Source organism: Struthio camelus, chromosome 8 (assembly GCF_040807025.1).
Source record: "Struthio camelus isolate bStrCam1 chromosome 8, bStrCam1.hap1, whole genome shotgun sequence".
NCBI lineage: Eukaryota > Metazoa > Chordata > Aves > Struthioniformes > Struthionidae > Struthio > Struthio camelus.
Window position 1 is genome coordinate 9205906 of NC_090949.1, and position 18294 is coordinate 9224199.

Below are 18294 nucleotides of genomic sequence, written 5' to 3' on the forward strand. Positions count from 1 at the left end.
CCAGCCTGCTCAGGGCACAAACATACTGCACAGCAGGAGGGGACTGACAGGGATGCTCACTTGCAGTGAGCATCAACGCTGCCTCCTCCCCTGTGCAATTCAAGGGGACGCACCTCCAGCATCCTGTACGGGTCTACTCTTGGGGCGCACCCACATCCAGCTTCCCCTCTGGCTGGGACACAGCCCAGCAGTCCTCGGGCAAGATCCAGCCACCAGCTCCTTGCCTGTGCCCATCGGCCCTCTTCCACCATCCCCATGTGCAGGCAGGGCTCAGGCTGAGAAGACAATTCCTTCTTTCATTACCAAATAACAATAATAATAATAAATATTTAATGGCTTCCAGAAAATATATTGCAAACATTTGTATTTTTCCCAAATGTTTCAACTACTCTTGTTTTCCCTCAGTTGTGGATTTTTTTTTTTAGATGAACCTTCATTATGAAATTCTATATTATCCCCGTTTATTATTTTTACTAGAAGACTGCAGAAAAAAAACCACCTCGTCTCCGGGTTGACTCTTGTTCCCCCTTTTTCCATTAAGCAAGTAGTGGGAGAAAATCTGCAATCGCAAAGGGGAAATTGTCTTTGTATTTTTTTCAGCCTAAGTCCCTTCCCCCAAAAAAACTTGAGGCCAGCAGCCCAGCCCACCACACCTCAGCCCTTCACCTTCCTGCGCTCGGCAGCAGTGAGAGCTCCCGGGTTTCTTGCCTGCACCTCGGCGCGCAGCCCTTGCCTCGGCCAGGTTTCCTGAGGGAAAAAGGGTCGTCTGCACATCCACCGCCTCTGCACGAGTTTTCCAACTGACTGCCCGATTTCAGGTCCCTCTGGAAGGGGAGAGGCAGCCCAAGGCCACGGACCCACTACAAGATTTGTGAATACGCTCTGAGCGTCCCCCGGGAAGGGATGCTGCAGGGCGAGCACAACCTCTAGGGACACCAGAGAACCCCCCCGGGAGTCACTACGAAGAGCTCACCTTGCAGCGAAAGGAGTCAGCACCTTGCCAGACCCCAGAGGCACAAAGGGGAACAGGTCTGAGCTCGAGTCACAGATTCACAGAATGGTCGAGGTTGGAAGGGACCTCTGGAGATCATCTAGTCCAACCCCCTTGGCTCAAGCAGGGTCCTCTAGGGCATATTTCCCAGGAGGTAGTAGCTTCTGCCACCCCGAAACCCTAGGAGCACACGGGGACGTGGGCACCACCAGGTGGCTCAGCACCCCGGCTTTCGGGAGCTTTCCTCCTTCCCTCTGCAGCCCCGCACGTTCCCAGCGTGGCCCACCTCTCTGGGGCAAGCTTGGGCTCTTAAGAAAATTGCACCTATTCAAGGAAACACAGAGTTTGGTTCCAGTACAGATTGAATATTTGTCTTTTAATCCCAGAGAAGTGAAATGCAACGTTTGAGTTTGTAATAACATCCAAAGACAGAAGAGTCCAAGCCCCCTAACTCGGTAAAGTCATTTGTGTTTAAGGCACTCTGCAAAACCAGCTTTCGTCTTCTCTTCCTTCTGATTTTCCCCGCACGGCAGCAGAATACCTGATTTGGTCTTTTCTCCTTAGCGACACCCACACGTTCTTGCTCTTATCACCATCTCCGGAAATTGGCAACATCAAAACCAGCACAAGCCAAACAGGAAAACGCGGGGAGGCCGGGCCAATAAATAGAGACGGGCGCGGGAGGGAGCACAGCGCCCGGGAAGGGGGACAAGGGGGCTTCCAGCTCTTGCGCGAAGAGGACGGGCCCAGATATTCCTCCCTGTGGGCACTTACGCAGATCCCGTTCCTCCTGCCCGGTTCTCCCTCCCCGACACAGGGGATCCCGAGCCGCGGGTCGAGGCGCGGGCCCAGCCGCACGCGCCCTCCCGCAGGACTCAACCCCGACTTCCAGCCGTCAATAAATACAAATAAATAACTTAAATAAACCAGCAATAAATACAAATAAATAAATAAATAGACAAACTTTAAGCGCGCGCGCGCCGAGGACGGGGGCGGCCGCCCCAGCTCGGCGGCAGTAAGACCCGCGTGGGGTCGGCTGCCCCGTGCTTCGGCCTTGCGGGTGCTCCCGTCCCGGGCGCGGGCTCCCGGGGGGACGTGGCCATGTCCCGGCAGACGTGCAGCACCGAGCAGCCCCCGTACCGACCCGGCGCTTTTTCACTTGGCAATGCTTTAGGAACAGACAGACGGACGCTTCCCGCCGAGCTTCGCCCGGGGCCGGCAGGGCCTGCCCAGGCGCGGGGACGGAGGGGAGGCGAGGGGACCCCCAGGCCCAGCCGCGGGGCGGGGGGAAAGGCGCGGGGGCGCTTCCGCCACCCGTCCCTCCCTGAGACAACAAGGCGCTGGCTCCCAAGAAGGGGAGCTGGCAAGGAAACGAAGCGCTGGGAGGAGGAGGCGCCCCGCCGCGCGGCTGTGCGGCGCCCCCCGGCCCTGGCTTCGGGGCCCCGGGGCCGCGCCGGAGGCGGGTTCCCCGCCTCGGCCCCAGCGATGCGGCTCAGGGCCGCGGAGGCGGAGCGGCACCGGCCCGCCGCCGAGGACCGGCCCGTGCTGACCCCGCTCCCGGCGTCTCACTGGCCTTCTGCTCTCTCCCACCCATAAAACCCGGCCGAGGCGCTCGCGCGACTCCCGCTTTCTCCGTCCACCAGGAAGACCACGAGCTTGTGGTGCCAAGCCAGGCCCCCGCCGCTCGCTGCCAGCTCTCGGACCCTGCAGCGATGGCCGACGCGCGAGGACACGAGCGAGCGAGAGCTGGCCGCCGCTGCCGAGGGCGGCCCCGGCTCGGCGCCGGCCAAACCCGCCCGGCCATCCGGGCCCGGCAGGCAGAGCTGCCCGCAGGCTCCCGGCAGCCCGCCAGGCGCCTGGCTCCCTCCCGCGCGCCGACAACCCGCCAGGACGAACCCTGGCAGGACGATGCCCCGCTGCGGCCACGGGGGACGCTGGCGCCCGCCCCCCAACGCCTGCCGGATTCCCGCACGGGAACCCAATGCTCTGCCAACGCACGCCTTGACGCCCAGGAGACACACCGGCTTCTCCGCTTCCTCGGTTTCGTCCTCCCTCTTTTCTTTAGCTTGCCGAAACAGCTTCGCGTGGCCCCGGTGAGACAGGCAGGCGCGCAGGGAACCCCTTCAAGGGGCTCAGCCGCCCTCGGGCCGGGCCCGGGCTCGCCCGCTCGAACCCGCTCCCGGCCGCCGCGGACCTGGACCTTCCTACGCAGCACGCTGCAGCTGGAGGGGCAGAGCCAGGCAGCCGCACAGCGGCACCCTGTTTTTATAGCGCTTTCTCACCCTCCCCTCCACCACCAGTTTTGCCCAACTCTCCTTCCCCTGCAAAGCACACAGGGCCCTTCCAACGCGCTCAGCTCAGCCTCCCGCAGGCTGGGTCCAGTTTGCATTTGGACACGAGCAGAGCAGAGCTGGGCTTCCCCTAGAGCGCGCAGCAGCGGTTTGCCTGCTGCGGGACACACGCAGAAAGCCCAGCACGGGGACTGCAGGCCCGGGAGGGCCAACGCTCCAGTCAACGCGACTGAACTCAGAGATGCTCAGCCGCTGTTTCCATCCAGGCGTCCCGCAGCACGGGAACCAGTGAAGACGCACCGTTTGCGAACGCCAAGGGGTCACGTCCACAAAGACAACCCACAGATCAAACCTGGTTCTGTGCATCAAATCCAGACAGCAGAGAAGGAGCAGGCACGGGAGCCAGGCAGAAGAGATGGACGGGGAAAACACAGCATCTCTGCTGGCAGCACCCTCTCAAACGAGGCCATGCAGCTCCAGGCAGGCTGGCAAGCAGCCGTGGCCGGTCCAAAGTGACGTGGTCCCTCCTTGCTCCTTGCAAGGGACAGACTTCCCCAGGCCACTCGAGGTGCTACACAGCAGGTCTGCGCCTTGTTCCTGGGGCTGCTCCCGGTTCTGCTGTACCTGGCACGGTCCTTAGTCCACAAGCACAGAGGAAAACTGCTCTGAAGGACAACGACATGGATGAGAACAAGGTGTCCCAGAAGAGTCCTCGGGAGTGAACCCCCACCAGAGGCAGGTAGTCCCACAGGACCGGACCAAAGCACAGGGCTACGCTGAGCACTGAGCTAGACACCAGAAGCAAGGTCAGCCAGCAACTGGCCAGTGCACAACCCTCGAGCTTCAAGGCCCTCAGTACCCGGGACGCGATCCAGATTTCACCACCACTCAGTACAGAGCACCCCAAGGGGAACGCAGCAGAAACAGCGGCTGCCGTCGCCTAGGTCTTGGGGAGACACGGCAGATGATCTGCTCAGGCTCCAGCCAGCCAACACATCCCAAAAGATGGCAACAAAATCAACAGCATCTCTCCACCAGCTCCCTCCCTCCCTCTCCTACCCCAACCGGCTGGCGTCAGCACAGGGCCGCAGCTGCTCCCGGGGCTGCGTGGCCAGCATGCAGCCTCCCTGAGCAGTCCCCGGACCATTTCCGCTGGGTTTCGGAGTACTGACAGATGGCCACGAATCTCAGCTGGGCCCCTCAGCAGCCTCACGGGATGCAGCAACGCTCAGGGCAGCTTCACCTCCCAGCTCGCACCCGGCCGAAACGTGGGAAGGGCGGATGCCAGCTCTCGGCCTCCCGTCACGCACCGCCCAGCGGTCCTCTCCCAGCTTTGAGCTCACCTCAGGGCAACAAATTTGTCAGGGAACCCCTTCCCCAGGTTCAGATACTGCCTGAGACAAGAGACTCCTTCGAATGCACCGCAGAGGCTCAGCATCCCAAAGCCAACGCACGCGGTCTGCCCCGCTTCGGCCCCCTGCACCCCACTGACCCGAGCCGGCCACTTATCTTCACAACGGATCAAAACTATCCCGTAAAAGCAGGTGGAGAAATCTCTGCACTTCAGAGATGGGACCTGGCTAGCACCCTGGGAAAGGACTTCACAGGATGCTTCAGGATTGCTTCTGTCCCACTAGGTCAAAAATATATTTGTCTGTCTTATTACAAACTGAAAGGTACCCCTCCTCCCTCAAGTTTTACTGAAAACTGTATTTTAAAATTTCTGCATCCCAAAACACCCCTCCGCACACACTTCTGATAAACAAAACATCAATGACGGCAAAAATGCCTTTCATCACATATCAGTATAAAAACACTGGCAGAATCTCACAAAAATGGGATATTTTCCCGTGCTGACAATTTCCCTGTAGAAGTTCTGCTCAACAAATCAAAGCTCTTTGCCCGCTCCTCCTCCAAACCCTCCTCACTGCAAGGCTTCACGCAGCCCTCAGCTAAATCTGAACGTAGGCACCAAAATCAGCAGGCTGGTTCCCAGACTACCAGACCCCTCTGCTCACGCAAGGGTGAACGGGAGGAGCAGGACCGGCTCCATCAGCCACAACATTTGAAAGCGTTCGTCGAGGCTTCGACGTTCCCAAAGGGAAAAAAAAATTGAATCAGTAGCAAACACTGCTGAGAATAATAAATAGCACAGGGAGATCACAGGGATTTTTGGTCTAAAAGGCCTGGGGTGTCCCTTCACTCTTGGGGACCGGCTCCCAGATGCCCGGGGTGCACATCCCACCCTGGAAAAGCACAAGCAGCAGCTGAAGCTTTGCAGGAAACGGTGCGTGCTCTGAGGAGCGATGCCCCGCGGAAGGCGCTGCCCTGCCGCCTGGGAAGCTCGAGCTGGTCCCCGCCACCGCAGGGGCTCAGGGTACTGACGTACAAGGCAGCAGCAACGCAGGAATCCTCATCAGAGGGCTACGGCCTGGAGAAGCACCGCAGTGCATGTTAACCGGGGAGGATCCCTGCTCAGCCGAGCTCACGCTGCTCCAGGGCAGCTCTGCTCCCGCAGCGGCCAGAGGCCTGGTGTGTGCACACTGGGGATAAACGCTCCTCCACAAAGGGGGGAAAAGCAGGCTCAGCATCCTGGGGGAGCAAAGCAGCTCGGCATTGCGCTGTCCGATGGCCAAGCTCAGGGAAGCACCGCTAATACCGCAAGTGGGGCTTTGCACAGAAGTGCTGAACAAGGCAGCCCTTCCCCGGCCCTCCTGGCAGCAGAAGGCGCAGTGGGCAGCTCGCTAACAGAAGGCAGGCGGCACGGGGACCTCCGAGCTGGGGATTTACGGGGAGGAATTACCTAAATCCCCAAAACAGCAGAAGCTCCCTGTCACCACAGCGCTGGCTCCCAAGGGCAGAGACCCAAGCTCGAGGAGCTGCCGGGCAGCTCACGGTTCCTGCAACAGCAGCGTCCTGCTGGCGGTATTCAGCAGCAGGCCCCCAAGCACCCCCCCGCAGCAGGGCCTCCAAATAGCAACGGAAAAAACAAGCAGGGTCTCATTTCCAAGAAGAAACCGAGCTGGGCTAAAGCACAAGCCTTGCCAGAAGGTATTCGACGCTTCCCACCCTACTCCTTCCCTTCCTTGCCCCTAGTGCTACCCCTCTGCCATGCAGAGGGCCGCCAGGTGCCGGGACTGCCCGACGGAGGGGGAGGCAGGAGCCTGCCGGGAGAAAGCAGCTAAAGCCGTAACCATCTGTCTCACATCCTCGCGGAGCTATGGGGTGCCTGGAACCGCTTCTGCGGTGGTAGCAGCAGCAGCACGAACATGTTTTTTGCCTCTGGTGCATCCTGAGGGAGCAGCTAAAGTGCCACCCCTCCTCCCTGGTGGGACAAGGACAGGAAAGAGGAGAAATCTTGCTCCCAGGGCTAAAACAAACAGCAAATTGCACATCGCACCCCACCAAGTCAGTGCCTCCCCACGCTCCAGGACGATGCCAGCGACCCAGGCAGTGAAGAAAGGGCGAGGAAGGGGAAGGAAGGCAAAAAAAAAAAAAAATCTGTTATCTGCCAAACACCTGCAAGAGCACGAGGTAGCGCCCAGGGAGCACACTCCCCTCCGACTCCCCACACAAACCCCGCCGCATGCCGAGGCCTGCACAGAGCAGCATCTACTCACGTCTGGGCCTCTGACCCACGAAGAGGAAACCCCTCACGGTGTTTTCATACGCCCCCAACCCTCGCAGAGCTTGGGGAGGTACAGCAATGCACACGGTGCCCATCCTTGCGAGCCCAGGCCTTGGTACAGGTGCCGGTGCCCATGAGCACTGTGGGCAAGCACATAGGCAAACTTCTAGCTGTGCTGCTCTGTGGGCGGCTAGGAATGAGGCTCCCCACACGAACAGGCATTTGTGTGGAAAGTGAGCAAGCACCCAACTTCTTGCAACCAACTTACGTCTGCCGTGGAAGCGCCTGAATCCTGGAGTACCTCCAAGCTTTTCTGGATACCACGCAAACACAATCAGTAACGGCCTGCTCTCCCTTGGCTGGGTAAACAGGCATTGCTCGCAATTTCTCCTTCAGCCGAGAACAATTTTTGCTTCTGTAAAAGAAGGGCTGGCAGGGGTGGGGATGGGGGGGGATTGAGGAACTGCAAAGGTTTAGTGCACCTTAAAACTAAAGGACATCTAACCTGCCCTTAGATTTCACCCCAAGACTGAAAAGAACTATGGCATCTCCTACATTCACAACTACTCCAAACACACTGAGACGCATGCAAAATGTCCCGCTTCGAGTCGGCTGCGGAAAACTCCTCTCGGGCAGTGGCGGCCGCTGGGCTCCAGCTCAGCGCCTCGGATGGCACCAGCTCCCCCGCCGCCCCGGGCTTTTCCGCCTCCCGGCAAACATCCGCCGAGTCCCAACGAGCATGGCGATGGGTTGATTATCAATCCAAAATGCATAGGTATAGACACTGTGGTGACACCCGCTCCCTGTCAGGGCAGACGGGAAGGTTCGCTGCACAAGCCCTCCACGTCTGGTAGGCATGGTCTCCGCTTCTACGTCTAATTGGGTGGAAAGCAGCATTTGCCACAGGCACGGTTTCATCATATTCTTGCTCCTTGCATTTCCCTGCAAGGAAATATGAGTTGTTCAGGTAAGACAGCCTCTTTTCCAGCCACAATCTTCTAGAAGTACTCTATTCTGCTTTCTGGGCAATCCACCAGCTCAGCAATCCCTCTTCCGTGACCCAGTGCTGGCCAGGCCAGACTCACACTTTCTTTCCAACTAAGGAAAAGCTGTATTTCCAATCACAGCTACAGAGGCAGGTGAACCCAAGAGGTCTGCTTTGGCTCAGAAACCCCATTCATTTGCACCATGCTGACAGCACCAAAGTCCTCACGTGCACATACTGGCGCACACCCTGGTGCTGCTCTACTTCGGAGGTATAACGACTATAGGCTGGCCTCGCTTGGGTCTCCACATGAGGACTTGGGCATCGTTGGCGTTGGGTTTCACTAGTGCATTTGGTGGGATGGGCTCCATCCTGCTCAGGATCCGGGGCTGCTCCTGCTGAGTCCTTCCCACCAGCCGTGCCCGCTGCCCCAGGAGCTGCATGGGATCAACCTCAATGTCCACTCGCATCCTCCACTTTATAGTCTGCAAGATGATCTTTTCCTTGGTGGTGGTGTTCATGGCCACCAGCCACGTGGTAAAGCTCTGGTCCCTTTTAATCCTGGTCAGCAGCGGCACATTACTGTTGCTCACAGGGACAGCCCACGTCACGCTGGGGTAGAAATTGTCATTCATGCTCACCGAGAACCTGGAGATCTTGTTAGTGGGCCCGACCAGAGTCACAGTTTCTGTGGTGTTTCCGTACCAGGGGTAGCTGACTCCATCAGAATCGCTGATGGCTTTTACTCTTCCTTCTCGCAAGTCAGGCAGCTCCCAGCTTGATCTAGCAAACGGAAACAGAAAGGCTAGGTTATCAGGGAAACGGCAACAACAGCGCTCAGCTAGTGCCTGCAAGGGAAGGACCAAGAGGCAAACAGCTGCGGGTGAGCACTCGCACAGTAAAATGATTGCTTTAGAGCAAGGGAAGAGAGCACAGACAAAAGGATAACAATTCAGTCTTTGAAATCCTGCTGAAAAACTCATTGCTCCATCACCAGATTTTCCTAAGAGCGCTCACATAATGGAGGACAAGCTGCTGGGATCGCTGCTTGTGCCAGCCCAGCATCTCTGTTACAGAGCACTGCCTAGACTTTGCCACCACGTGCAACTTCCCAGCGAGGCAGGAGCTCTTGGAGCTCTTGCTTCCCGTAGAAGATACGGGCATGAAACAGGGCAGGGAGAGCCATGCAAAGCTGTCAGGGTTCAGCAAGGCATTAACAGGCTTTTCAGTGCCTAGAGCCACCGGGCAGCTTTGCAAAACCCAACATGAGTGACTTCAACAAGGCTACACGCCCAATCAAAGCTGTTGCCCAGTGTCCATCTCTCGGGTTAACCACCAGGTCTCCCTGCTTGCAGCATGAACTCTAGAGCAGAGGGCAGCACTTCAAGCTTGGGAACCACTTTCCTACCTGCAGGAAGCTATCAAGGACCCACTCAAGAACAAATTCAGCTTTAGTTGCTTCGCTGATTTAGTCACAGCCAGCTGAAGCCTTTGCTCTGCCAGCGCAACAGTATGTTAATTAACCTGCAATCTAATCAATTGGGCCAAAACTCATTTCTGAGTCTCTCTCAGGTCACCCTCTCCTTAATCAGCTCTTGTGCTGGAGAAAAACAGCCTTTCCTATATGTCAGCTGCGGCACAGCTCTAACTGCACACGCCAACCCCAGAAGCAGCTTCCCCCAGCCTGCAGCTCAGTGTGCAATTTTTACACCGGTAAATACATGCGCTCGCATAGACGCGTATACGGTAAGTAAATATCACAATTACGTCTGCTGTCGGCGGGATGAAACCCCTGCAACGTTGCTGGGGTTGTGGGTGGGGAGGAAATTCCAGCCAAGATCTTGGCTGGCGACCGCATTAGCAGCACCATGTGAACACAGCAAGGGGAGCACGCAGTAGTTCCCAGCTGGGACCAGGGACAGCTCCCAGCCTCTGCGACTGCCGGGAACAAGCCCCAGCCCAGCTCCCAGGCACCTTTCCTGAAATCCCGAACACTGGAAGAGCAGACACTCTTTGAACACCCAATACAGTTTCATTTTAAAGGCCACTACCCCACACTTGTGGAAAGAGGTAGAAAGCATCACCTCTGCGTCATTTTGCTAGATCTCAATCCCAAGGCAGGGCAGGTTCCCAGAGTGCAAGCACCTTCACTCAAAAACAAGAAAGTTGGTAGCGTCACTGCTGGACACCAAAGAAGGGAGACAAGGACAGGAAAACCTCAAAAACACGCAGCCGCTTTGCTTTGGTTGAAATCTGCTGCCGAGCCAGAGCTCTGGCTTCAAGCAGATCTGGGCTCTGAAGCTACCTACAAACGGCAGGGGACATCTGGCTCCCATCCTGCCCGAGAAGTGACACTCTCCATTCGCTCTGTCTTTCCCAAGTGCTCCAAAGCGGCACGTGAAGGCACCTGCCCTGCTACGAAAGCACGAGGATGCAGATCAAGCGCTCACGCCACACGACAGCAGCACGCAGGCGGCATTTCACCGGCCTGCGGAGCTGCTGCTCCCCGCTCCCCCGCGCCGGTGCGTTTCCCAGCGGACCCCAACGGCACACAGTCCCACACACCACCCCCCCGCCGGCCCCCACTCCAGAGCCGGGAGAGCAAACCGCACGGGAACAGCCGGCAAGGCAGAAGTCTCATCTTGCTCCTGGCACCTTTAGCAAAAACACCCTAAAAAAAGTCAGGGGTTTGGTTTTTTAGGGACTAGGTCCCCCAGGTGGGGAAAGGGGAAAGAGCAGTCCCCAGGGAACGGGGACCCAGAGGTAGCCGTCCTCCTCACCGAGCACCCCATCATTGCTCCTTCCCGGCCCCCAGCAAGGGAAGCAGCAGGTGGGGATTCAAACCGGCCTCGCCACCCCAGCACCCACTAACAGCGGTGACAAAGTGCAGCGGCGTCACCGCGTGTCTCCCCCACGATGCTGCTGCTCGCAAAGCCGGACGGACCCACAGGACGAGTTTTCTCCCCGAGATTATCTCATAGCTCCTCAAAACAAACCAGCTTCCAAAGCCACGCTCCTGCCGAGACGCGGCGTGCTGGGCTACGGCAGCTCTCCGCTACAACTCCTGCTGCCCGCAGAGCGCAGGGCACCAGCGACCGACCGTCCCCGTCGCACCGCAGCAACGCGGAAAGCAGCTCCCCGACCCTCTGCCCTTGAGGAAGGGCAGGGAGCCCGGGGAAACCGATCCCAGCACGTTCCCGCAGCGCCTGGCGCCCACGAGAAACCCCGAGCAGGGTCTGGCTTGCAGGAAGGGCTGCCAGGACAGGGCGAGCTCAGCAGTTTCCCTGCCACAGAGCAGGGGGCTCGAGGCAAACCGGGGCCTGGCCCTGGCTGTTCCCGCTCCCGCCGCGGGCGATGAGGGCTGGGGGAGCTGTGACACCCCCGGATGCAGCAAGGGCAGGGCAGAGAGGGCAGGCTGACAGCAGGGACAGCCTCGCTGCGACAGGCAAAGACACGCCAGCACCGCCTTTGCCATCGCTCCCCACTGGAAAGCCAGAGCAGCCTGGAGCCGTACGAAGGTGTCGTGCGCCTCCAAGTCAGGGACGGCCAGGGCAGCCTCCATCTGCTCCCTCCTCTACAGACAGCAGCAAGCCGTCTCCGATAACGGATGCATCACAGCTTCCAGGCTGTGCAGAGAAGGTGCTTTTCCAGTGCGGGAAAGTGAGAAGTGGGGAACACAAGAAAGAGAGTCACACTCCTACGTGGTGCGGAGGACGTTGCTCAGACCAGGGGTTCCCCGGGGACCACCCTCAACAGCGGCGGCAGCAGCTCCCCGCGCGCACCGGAGGTGCTGCCCAGGCACGCAGACAGGGCGTACGCACCCCTGCGGGACCACGCAGGCTGGAAACCCCCATTTCCAAACAGAGCCGCTCCTTGCCACTCACCCACAACCCCAATTTCTGTGAACGCAGGCAGAGAGGACTCGACTACCTGGTCAGTCCTCCGCCGGCATCACTTCTCCAGCTGCCTCGGAGCAGCAAGGACTGGACCCGCTGCAGTCAGGGACCCAGTGGGGGGGAAGGCAGCACTCAGCACAGCCAGGCTCCACAGCAAAGTGCCCAAAGACTGTAACAAGCCAGGCCTGGACCTTACAGTGAACAGCAAAGATGAAAAAGAAATATTCAGTAGCTGCCTCTCTTCCTAAGTGCCTCCTCAACTGAGCGGGGGCACCTGGGGAAACAGCATGCCATCCTGTAATTAGATACCAGATCACAGCACAGGGGACATGGGGGGACAGGACTGAAGTCACACAAGCAGACTCCACTCTGCCATTTGCTAACTTGAGAGCAGCGACTTTACAACTTTAAAACAAGGGCATTTAACACAGAGCCGTCAGGGCTTTTCTTTGAGCGGCGCTGTACAGGGAGCGCAGTGCTGGCAGGCAGCGGGAACACCTGGGCGCTGCCACCCCAGCTGCATTCACACCCACCCGCGACAGCGGGACCGGCGCCAACGGCTCCACTGCCACGCGACTAGCTCCGGCGCGCACGTCCCTCCAGGCATCGCGGGCAGAACAGACACCGGCAGGGACACAAGGCTGCCAGGGGCCCCCATCCCTCCCGCGGCATGGTGCTACGCGGAGCCACCCCCTCCTCTGCCTGCCCTGAGAAAAATCAGGGCTCTGCTATTCCCAAGCAGGTATCAGGGGAAAGCGGCAGGTTAATCAGACGAGTGCAGCTGAGGACAAGCCTAGCCACGAGCACGGCATTGATCAGCAGCCTCTCATGCCTGCGCAACATCTAATCAGAGACAGATCCCATGATGAGCCCTGGTCACAGGGCCAGCGCCTCCTCCTCGGGGCAACCATCTGTCCTGCTCTGAATGAGCATCTGAGCGAGGCTCCAGCGGGAGACCCGGGGCCCCCGGCACTCGTAGCGGTATCTGCAAGGCTCCTTGGGCTCCACGCCGGCCACAGCTGCTGGGGCAACGCCCCACGGGAGGGCAGGCTGCCCTCCTCTCTGATCGCTGACGGCCCCTGCTCTTTGCCTCCCCTCAGGACCAGGCTGAGGACTTCAGCCACTTATCGAATTAGCAGGATACAGCCTACGGTGGTGCAGGCTGCCACACGCACCTTCAGCTCCAGCCGACACGGGTTAGCAGGGTGAGCACGGCCAGCACGCTCTCCTGGCAGAGACGAGCGTATCCAGAGCGGCATAAGCCCAGGAGGACGCAGCCCTGACCCACACGATGCAGCACCAGGACCACAGCTTTTGTTTCACAGTACCATGAGGTTTCTAAGGCCTCTGCATCCTCCCTTTACAAGACCTTAACATTAGTGAGAGAGGCAAGGTCTTCCTCTAGACCCATAGGTATAGTCTGAAAGAAGAGAAGGGTTTTGGGGCTCACAAAGGTTGCCTGGCCTCCATCAGCCAGGTACCAGGACGGTCTCGGCAGGGACGGTGCCCGGAGCAGAGCCATGGGTGCTGGCGCCAGGCGGGCCTCCTCAGCAATGCAGTTAGGACGTCTCCAAGCTATCCCCTCCTCTGCAACGCACGTCACACCAGCCAGCCCCAGCACAGCCAACCACCCCTCACCATCGGCATCACCAAAGAGGGACTCACCACCAGGCCAAGGAAGCCACATCCCCAACCCATCGCAGACCTGCAGCAAGCCCATTGCGGCCACTCTGGCTGCTAAAATTGGGGGTCCTCTACAGTCTGATGCAGAGACTCCCTATACAGAAACTCCCCTTAAAGACAGCTTCCTCCTCTCCTAGTTTGTGCAAAATAAATAAAGAAAAAAAAACAACTGCCCAGTACTTTTTTCATTACAAAAAAGGAGCAACAATTTGGTTTTGCCCAGGCTTTTCAAGCTGGGCTGCTGCCCAAGACAACTGTTTTCTGAAACCTCCCTGCTCTGCCCAGCTCTTCCGAGCTTCAGCTGCCACTCTGCGCAAGCAGCAGCCCTCAAAATGTCCCCCATCTGTCTTTGGGCTCTGATCACCCCAGACTAGATCACAGATCACCCCCCACCTCCAAAAGGCAAAGCCAAAGAGCCTGAGCCAGTGATAATGCTGCCAGGTCCCAAAATGGCTTTGCCTCCTTACTGCTGGACTGCGCCTCGGCCTGGGTGCAACCCAACCCAGCAAGATGCTGCGGCGGCCCCCCCTTTGCAGGTTGGTGCTACCCCCATGACACAGCCAAGGAGAGAGAGGCCGAAAGGCTGCAGCAACCACAAAACACACAGGGAGCGCTCCCGGGGTCCGGCTACGGCAGCCGGCCAACACATCGAGCAGCGCCCACACGTGCACTGAAACAACGTGCCACAAGCTGCAGGCACACAGGCAGCCCCGCGTGCTGACGCACCCAGCGCGCAGCAGCCGGGACACAAAGCCGTCACTCGCTGCTGCCACCGAGGGCCAGCAGGCACAGGGTGCAGTAAGGTGGTGCCATGCCCTGCTCACTGTGGGCACCGGGCAGCACCACGGGCCCGTCTCAGCCCCCATCCCCCTGCAAGCGAGCGGGAAGGGGCAGCAGCCCCGCATGGCTGCAGCGCCGTGCCAGAGCGGCAGCATCCTGAAGATGCAGGAACATGACGCTGCAAAGCACGCAGAGCCCACGTCAGCACGGACCAGCGCAGCCCTGCAACGCCTTTGCGCTGGGTCCTCGACATCCCCCCGCAACCCCCTGCACGACCCCCAGTGCCAAATCCCCAACTTCAGCTGCTTTCAAACTGGACTCAGCCACTCTTGCTGCAGGACACCCTTTGGCAAGCAAACTCCTGGAGATGCCGGGGATGCCGAGATGGCAGGAACATGCCGGGCAGCTCCTGCGCAGACCCTCACGGAGGAAGCCCTGCGACAGCCCGCAGGGCGCGTGCAGCCTGATCCTCTGCTGCACAGCAACTCATGCCTTTACCTCCCCAGACAGCAGGAGCGCACAACCCTCCCCACTTTTTACTAGGGAAGATGCCACAGCTTGGAGAAGGCAGCGTAACAAAAGGGCACATAGCACTGCAGGCTCCAGGCCTCTCCGCTCAGTGGCAACACAACCCACGCTCACTTAATGGCTTTCTGGGCAATTATAAACCACTGGCAATTTTCACATGCGATACACCCAGGCACCGGCACCAGGAGGCTGCTACTGAGCTGTAAAACAGACCCATCTAGCCATTTGCAGCCACATTTTCAGCTTTTCTCATATCACCCATTTCAAATGGCAGAAAACACAGCTACAGAGCCAGCAGCTTTGTTCCTCTGCACCCTCCCAAGTCATCAGCACGCTCTTAACCTTGGAAAAAGTTCGTTTCCTGCAGCCTTTATATGAATACCATGAACACAGCAAAGCTCTTCCCTTTTAACATAGCAAGCAGAGGAACTCCTCTAGAGTTGCCTGCACTCATAACCTGGCTGCCAGAAGAATCGCTACTCAACAGGGGCCAGCTGGAGCAAAGCCTTTGAACAACAAAAATCCAGAGGCTGACAAGACTCCCAACATTAAATCCACCTCCAGCAGTAGAAAGTTCTTGGACGTCAGAGCCCAGGTACTGCCTGCAATTAAACTTTCCGAAGCCTTAGGCTTTTGCGTACTGAAAGGCTCAAGCCCGGTTCGCTTTGGGAATCAGTGAGAGAAATCCCGCAGGAGGCCAGACGGGAGGGTTAGCATGACTGCTTTCAGCGTGACAAGCCGTCGCCTGCCTCCCACGCAGCAAGGCGCTCAGGGCGCACAGGGACTGCCCTCTGTCAGCTGGAGCTGGCAGGAGCACTTTGCAGACTGGGGTTTTTTATGCATTTACCAGCTGATGCAGAAATCTGCTCTAGGACGAGATGAGAGGAGGCAGCTTGGAGCAGGGCCATCACCGCTGCCACACGGCTGCCAGGTGGAGTCACAACCAAGGCCCAGAGGCAGCGACTTGCTGGTGAAGGAGGAAAGCACCATGTAGCAGCGACCGCTCCGCACCTACATGTGCTTGTCAGAGCAAAACGCTAAAGACGAAGAGGAGTTATTGCCACCACAGCCCCGTGCTTTGCTCTTTGCAAAAAAAAAAAAAATGCCCCCAGTCTTCTCTCTACAGCTCTCCAAGCAAAGGTTTCTGTTATCTGCACATTTCAACACTGCCACACTACTGCTGCTCCCGGCAATTCCTGTGAATTCGCTGCCGGGTGCCAGCGCAGCTAATAGCCGAGCGTTCGCAGAGCTTGCCAGCTCCCAGCCGCACCAGACTTCCTGACAACTCTGCAAGGCACAGAGGGACCAGGGGCTCTTTAGCCAGCTTGCTCTTCCCACAGCGGTGCTCCGCAGGGCTGCCGTCAGCAACACATACTGCGCACCGACCAGAAGGGAGACACTGCTGCCACGTTCCCAGGGATACAACGGGAAGGCCCAGCCTGCCTGGAAATCCTCTCTGGACCATCCCGTTACGTACCCGGGCAGGCGCAGAAATGCCCTGGGGCATTCCAGGCAGCCTTTCAGGGAAGTAATTTTGCTCACCTCTTTTCTAGCTGCGCTGAACCGCAACAAGCACACACCGACATGCAGCTAGAGAGGACCCCAAGGTCCGCACGAGGCCCCCGAATCACCTTCCCTCTCTTTACGAGCCTTAAACCCAACACTATCCCAACCCTCTTAATTGCCGGGGACCCCCAGCCCGGTCTTGTCCAAGGTGGGTCAGGGAAGAGAAGGACACAGTTTTCCCCAGGGCAAAGTTGATTTTTCTGGTGCAGAAGCAGGCAGCCTTCGATCCAGGCCAGGGGCGGGGGGAATTGGTGCCCTTCAGCCCTGGCACACATTCAGCTGGGGGTGGCAAAGGAGCACGTGCTCTGGTGCCAGGGGGAAGTCAGTGAGTGCACAGCTATGGGGAGACAGGACAGTGGAGGGTAATCCCGGGGTGCCAGCAGCAGCCCCACAGCTAAGGCGCTGCACGGGCAGGGACAGCTGCGGAGGGCAGGCCCCAGCACAAGGACAGAGCTGGCGGGGGGTCCCGGGTGCAAGCAGGGGAGCTATCTTGCAGCAGGAGGGCAACTGGGACAGGGTGAAGAGCAAAGGAGGCAGGACAGAAAGGGGACAGCAGGACCCAGAACAGCGGGACACGTCCAAGCGCAGGGAAAAGGATGAAAGGGGGGCCTGGCACCGGGGACAGACGGCTTCACGCAGAGGAGAGCGGCGCAGGCAGGAATCTGGCACGAGGGACAGACAGATCATGCACGGGGACGTCGCTGGCAGACGCAGGCAGAGCGGCAGGGACGCAGGGAAGGCCGAGCTGCGCCAAAACAGCAGGCGGGGACAGGCAGCGGGGGACCGCTCGGGGCAGGAGACACCGCATGCACGAGGCGAAGGAGCCGGGCTGCTGCCCGGGGGTCAGCGCCGGACGGAGAGGAAACGAGGCAGAGACCGAGCCGGGAGCCAGAGGAAGGGCGGAGGCGTCGGGATGCGGGCGGCAGGGCGACGGCAGGGCAGGGAAGCCGTGCCCGAGGCCGGGGAGGCCAGGCCTCGGGGGGGGGGGGGGAAGGGGAGGGGGGTGCGGGCCGGGAGGGCCGAGCGGCGAGCGTGGCGGAGGGGCGCGGCGCCCAGCTCGACGCCCGGGCGGCGGCACCGCGCCGTAGGCCTCTCGCTCCCCGCGCCGCGCCGCGCTGCTCACACGCCGAGGTCGCTGTAGGTGTTGTAGAACTCCATGTGGTTGCAGGCCTGGATCCAGCCCACCACCCAGGTGTGCCGCCGGGCGATGGGCGGCATGAGGACGCGCGCCGAGGCGCGGAAGTAGGGCGTGCGGTAGCGCAGCACCACCGGCGAGCTCTCCTCGATGGCCGTGGCCGCCGGCTCGATGGTGGCCGACACGTCCGACACCACGATGTGCTCCCGCCGCACCCGCGCCTTGCAGGCCACGCTCTGCAGGCACCCCATGGCCGCCGCCGCCGCCCCGCCGCGGTCACCCGCCGCCGCTGCTGCTGCTGCTGCTGCTGCCGCCGCCGCGGCGCGGGCGGGGGGCGGCCTGTCCCCCCGCCGAGCGCCCGCCGCGCCCGCGCATCGCCGCCGCCGCCGCCCGCGCACCGGCGCCCGCACCGGCGCCGGCAGGGCGAACGCGCCGCCGCGCCTCTTGCGGCCCTCGCCGGCTGCCGTCCGCCGGCCGGCCGGCCTGCCAGGGCGGGGCGGGCGGAGAAGAGAGGGAGGGGGCGGGGGCAAGTCACGTGGCGCGGCGGGGGGGCGGGGCGGAGCGCGCGCGCGCGCGCCCCCGCGTGGGAGGCAGCGGCGGGAGCGCGCGTGGCCGCGCCGGCGGCAGCCCCCCCCCCCCGGCCCTCACCGCAGAGCTCGGCCGCGTTTCAGCCGCACGCAGGGGCCCGGCGGCTCCCCGCCACGCCGTCATGAACCGCCTTCTCCGGTGGCCCGGCGGGCTGCCTCCCCCGGGCGCGGGGTGCCTGCCCCACGGCCGCGCGTGGGAAGGGGCGGGGCACTCTACACCCATC

General features: G+C 60.1%; 1 protein-coding gene across 2 annotated transcripts; it reads right to left on the minus strand.

Moving 5' to 3' along the window:
- Nucleotides 1-307: 307 nt before the first annotated feature.
- Nucleotides 308-17760, minus strand: FAM78B (family with sequence similarity 78 member B). 2 transcript variants are annotated; one of them, XM_068951964.1, is made up of 3 exons: nt 17472-17760; nt 8537-8678; nt 308-7852 (listed from the first exon to the last, which is right to left on the minus strand). In XM_068951964.1, the coding sequence occupies exons 1-3, from the start codon at nt 17732-17734 to the stop codon at nt 7568-7570; spliced, it is 690 nt and encodes a 229-aa protein (XP_068808065.1). In that variant the 5' UTR covers nt 17735-17760; the 3' UTR covers nt 308-7567. The 2 variants fall into 2 exon arrangements, with proteins under 2 accessions (XP_068808065.1, XP_068808064.1); XM_068951963.1 differs by having other exon boundaries at nt 7716-8678.
- Nucleotides 17761-18294: the final 534 nt, after the last annotated feature.

What these genes read in the sequence shown, in the direction of transcription:
- FAM78B (XM_068951963.1), bottom strand. Translation starts at nt 17,734, where the DNA reads ATGGGGTGCCTGCAGAGCGTGGCCTGCAAGGCGCGGGTGCGGCGGGAG. An exon ending in ACCTACAGCGACCTCGGCGT is followed by an intron (nt 8,679 to 17,471) that starts GTGAGCAGCGCG and finishes TCCGTTTGCTAG; the next exon opens with ATCAAGCTGGGAGCTGCCTG.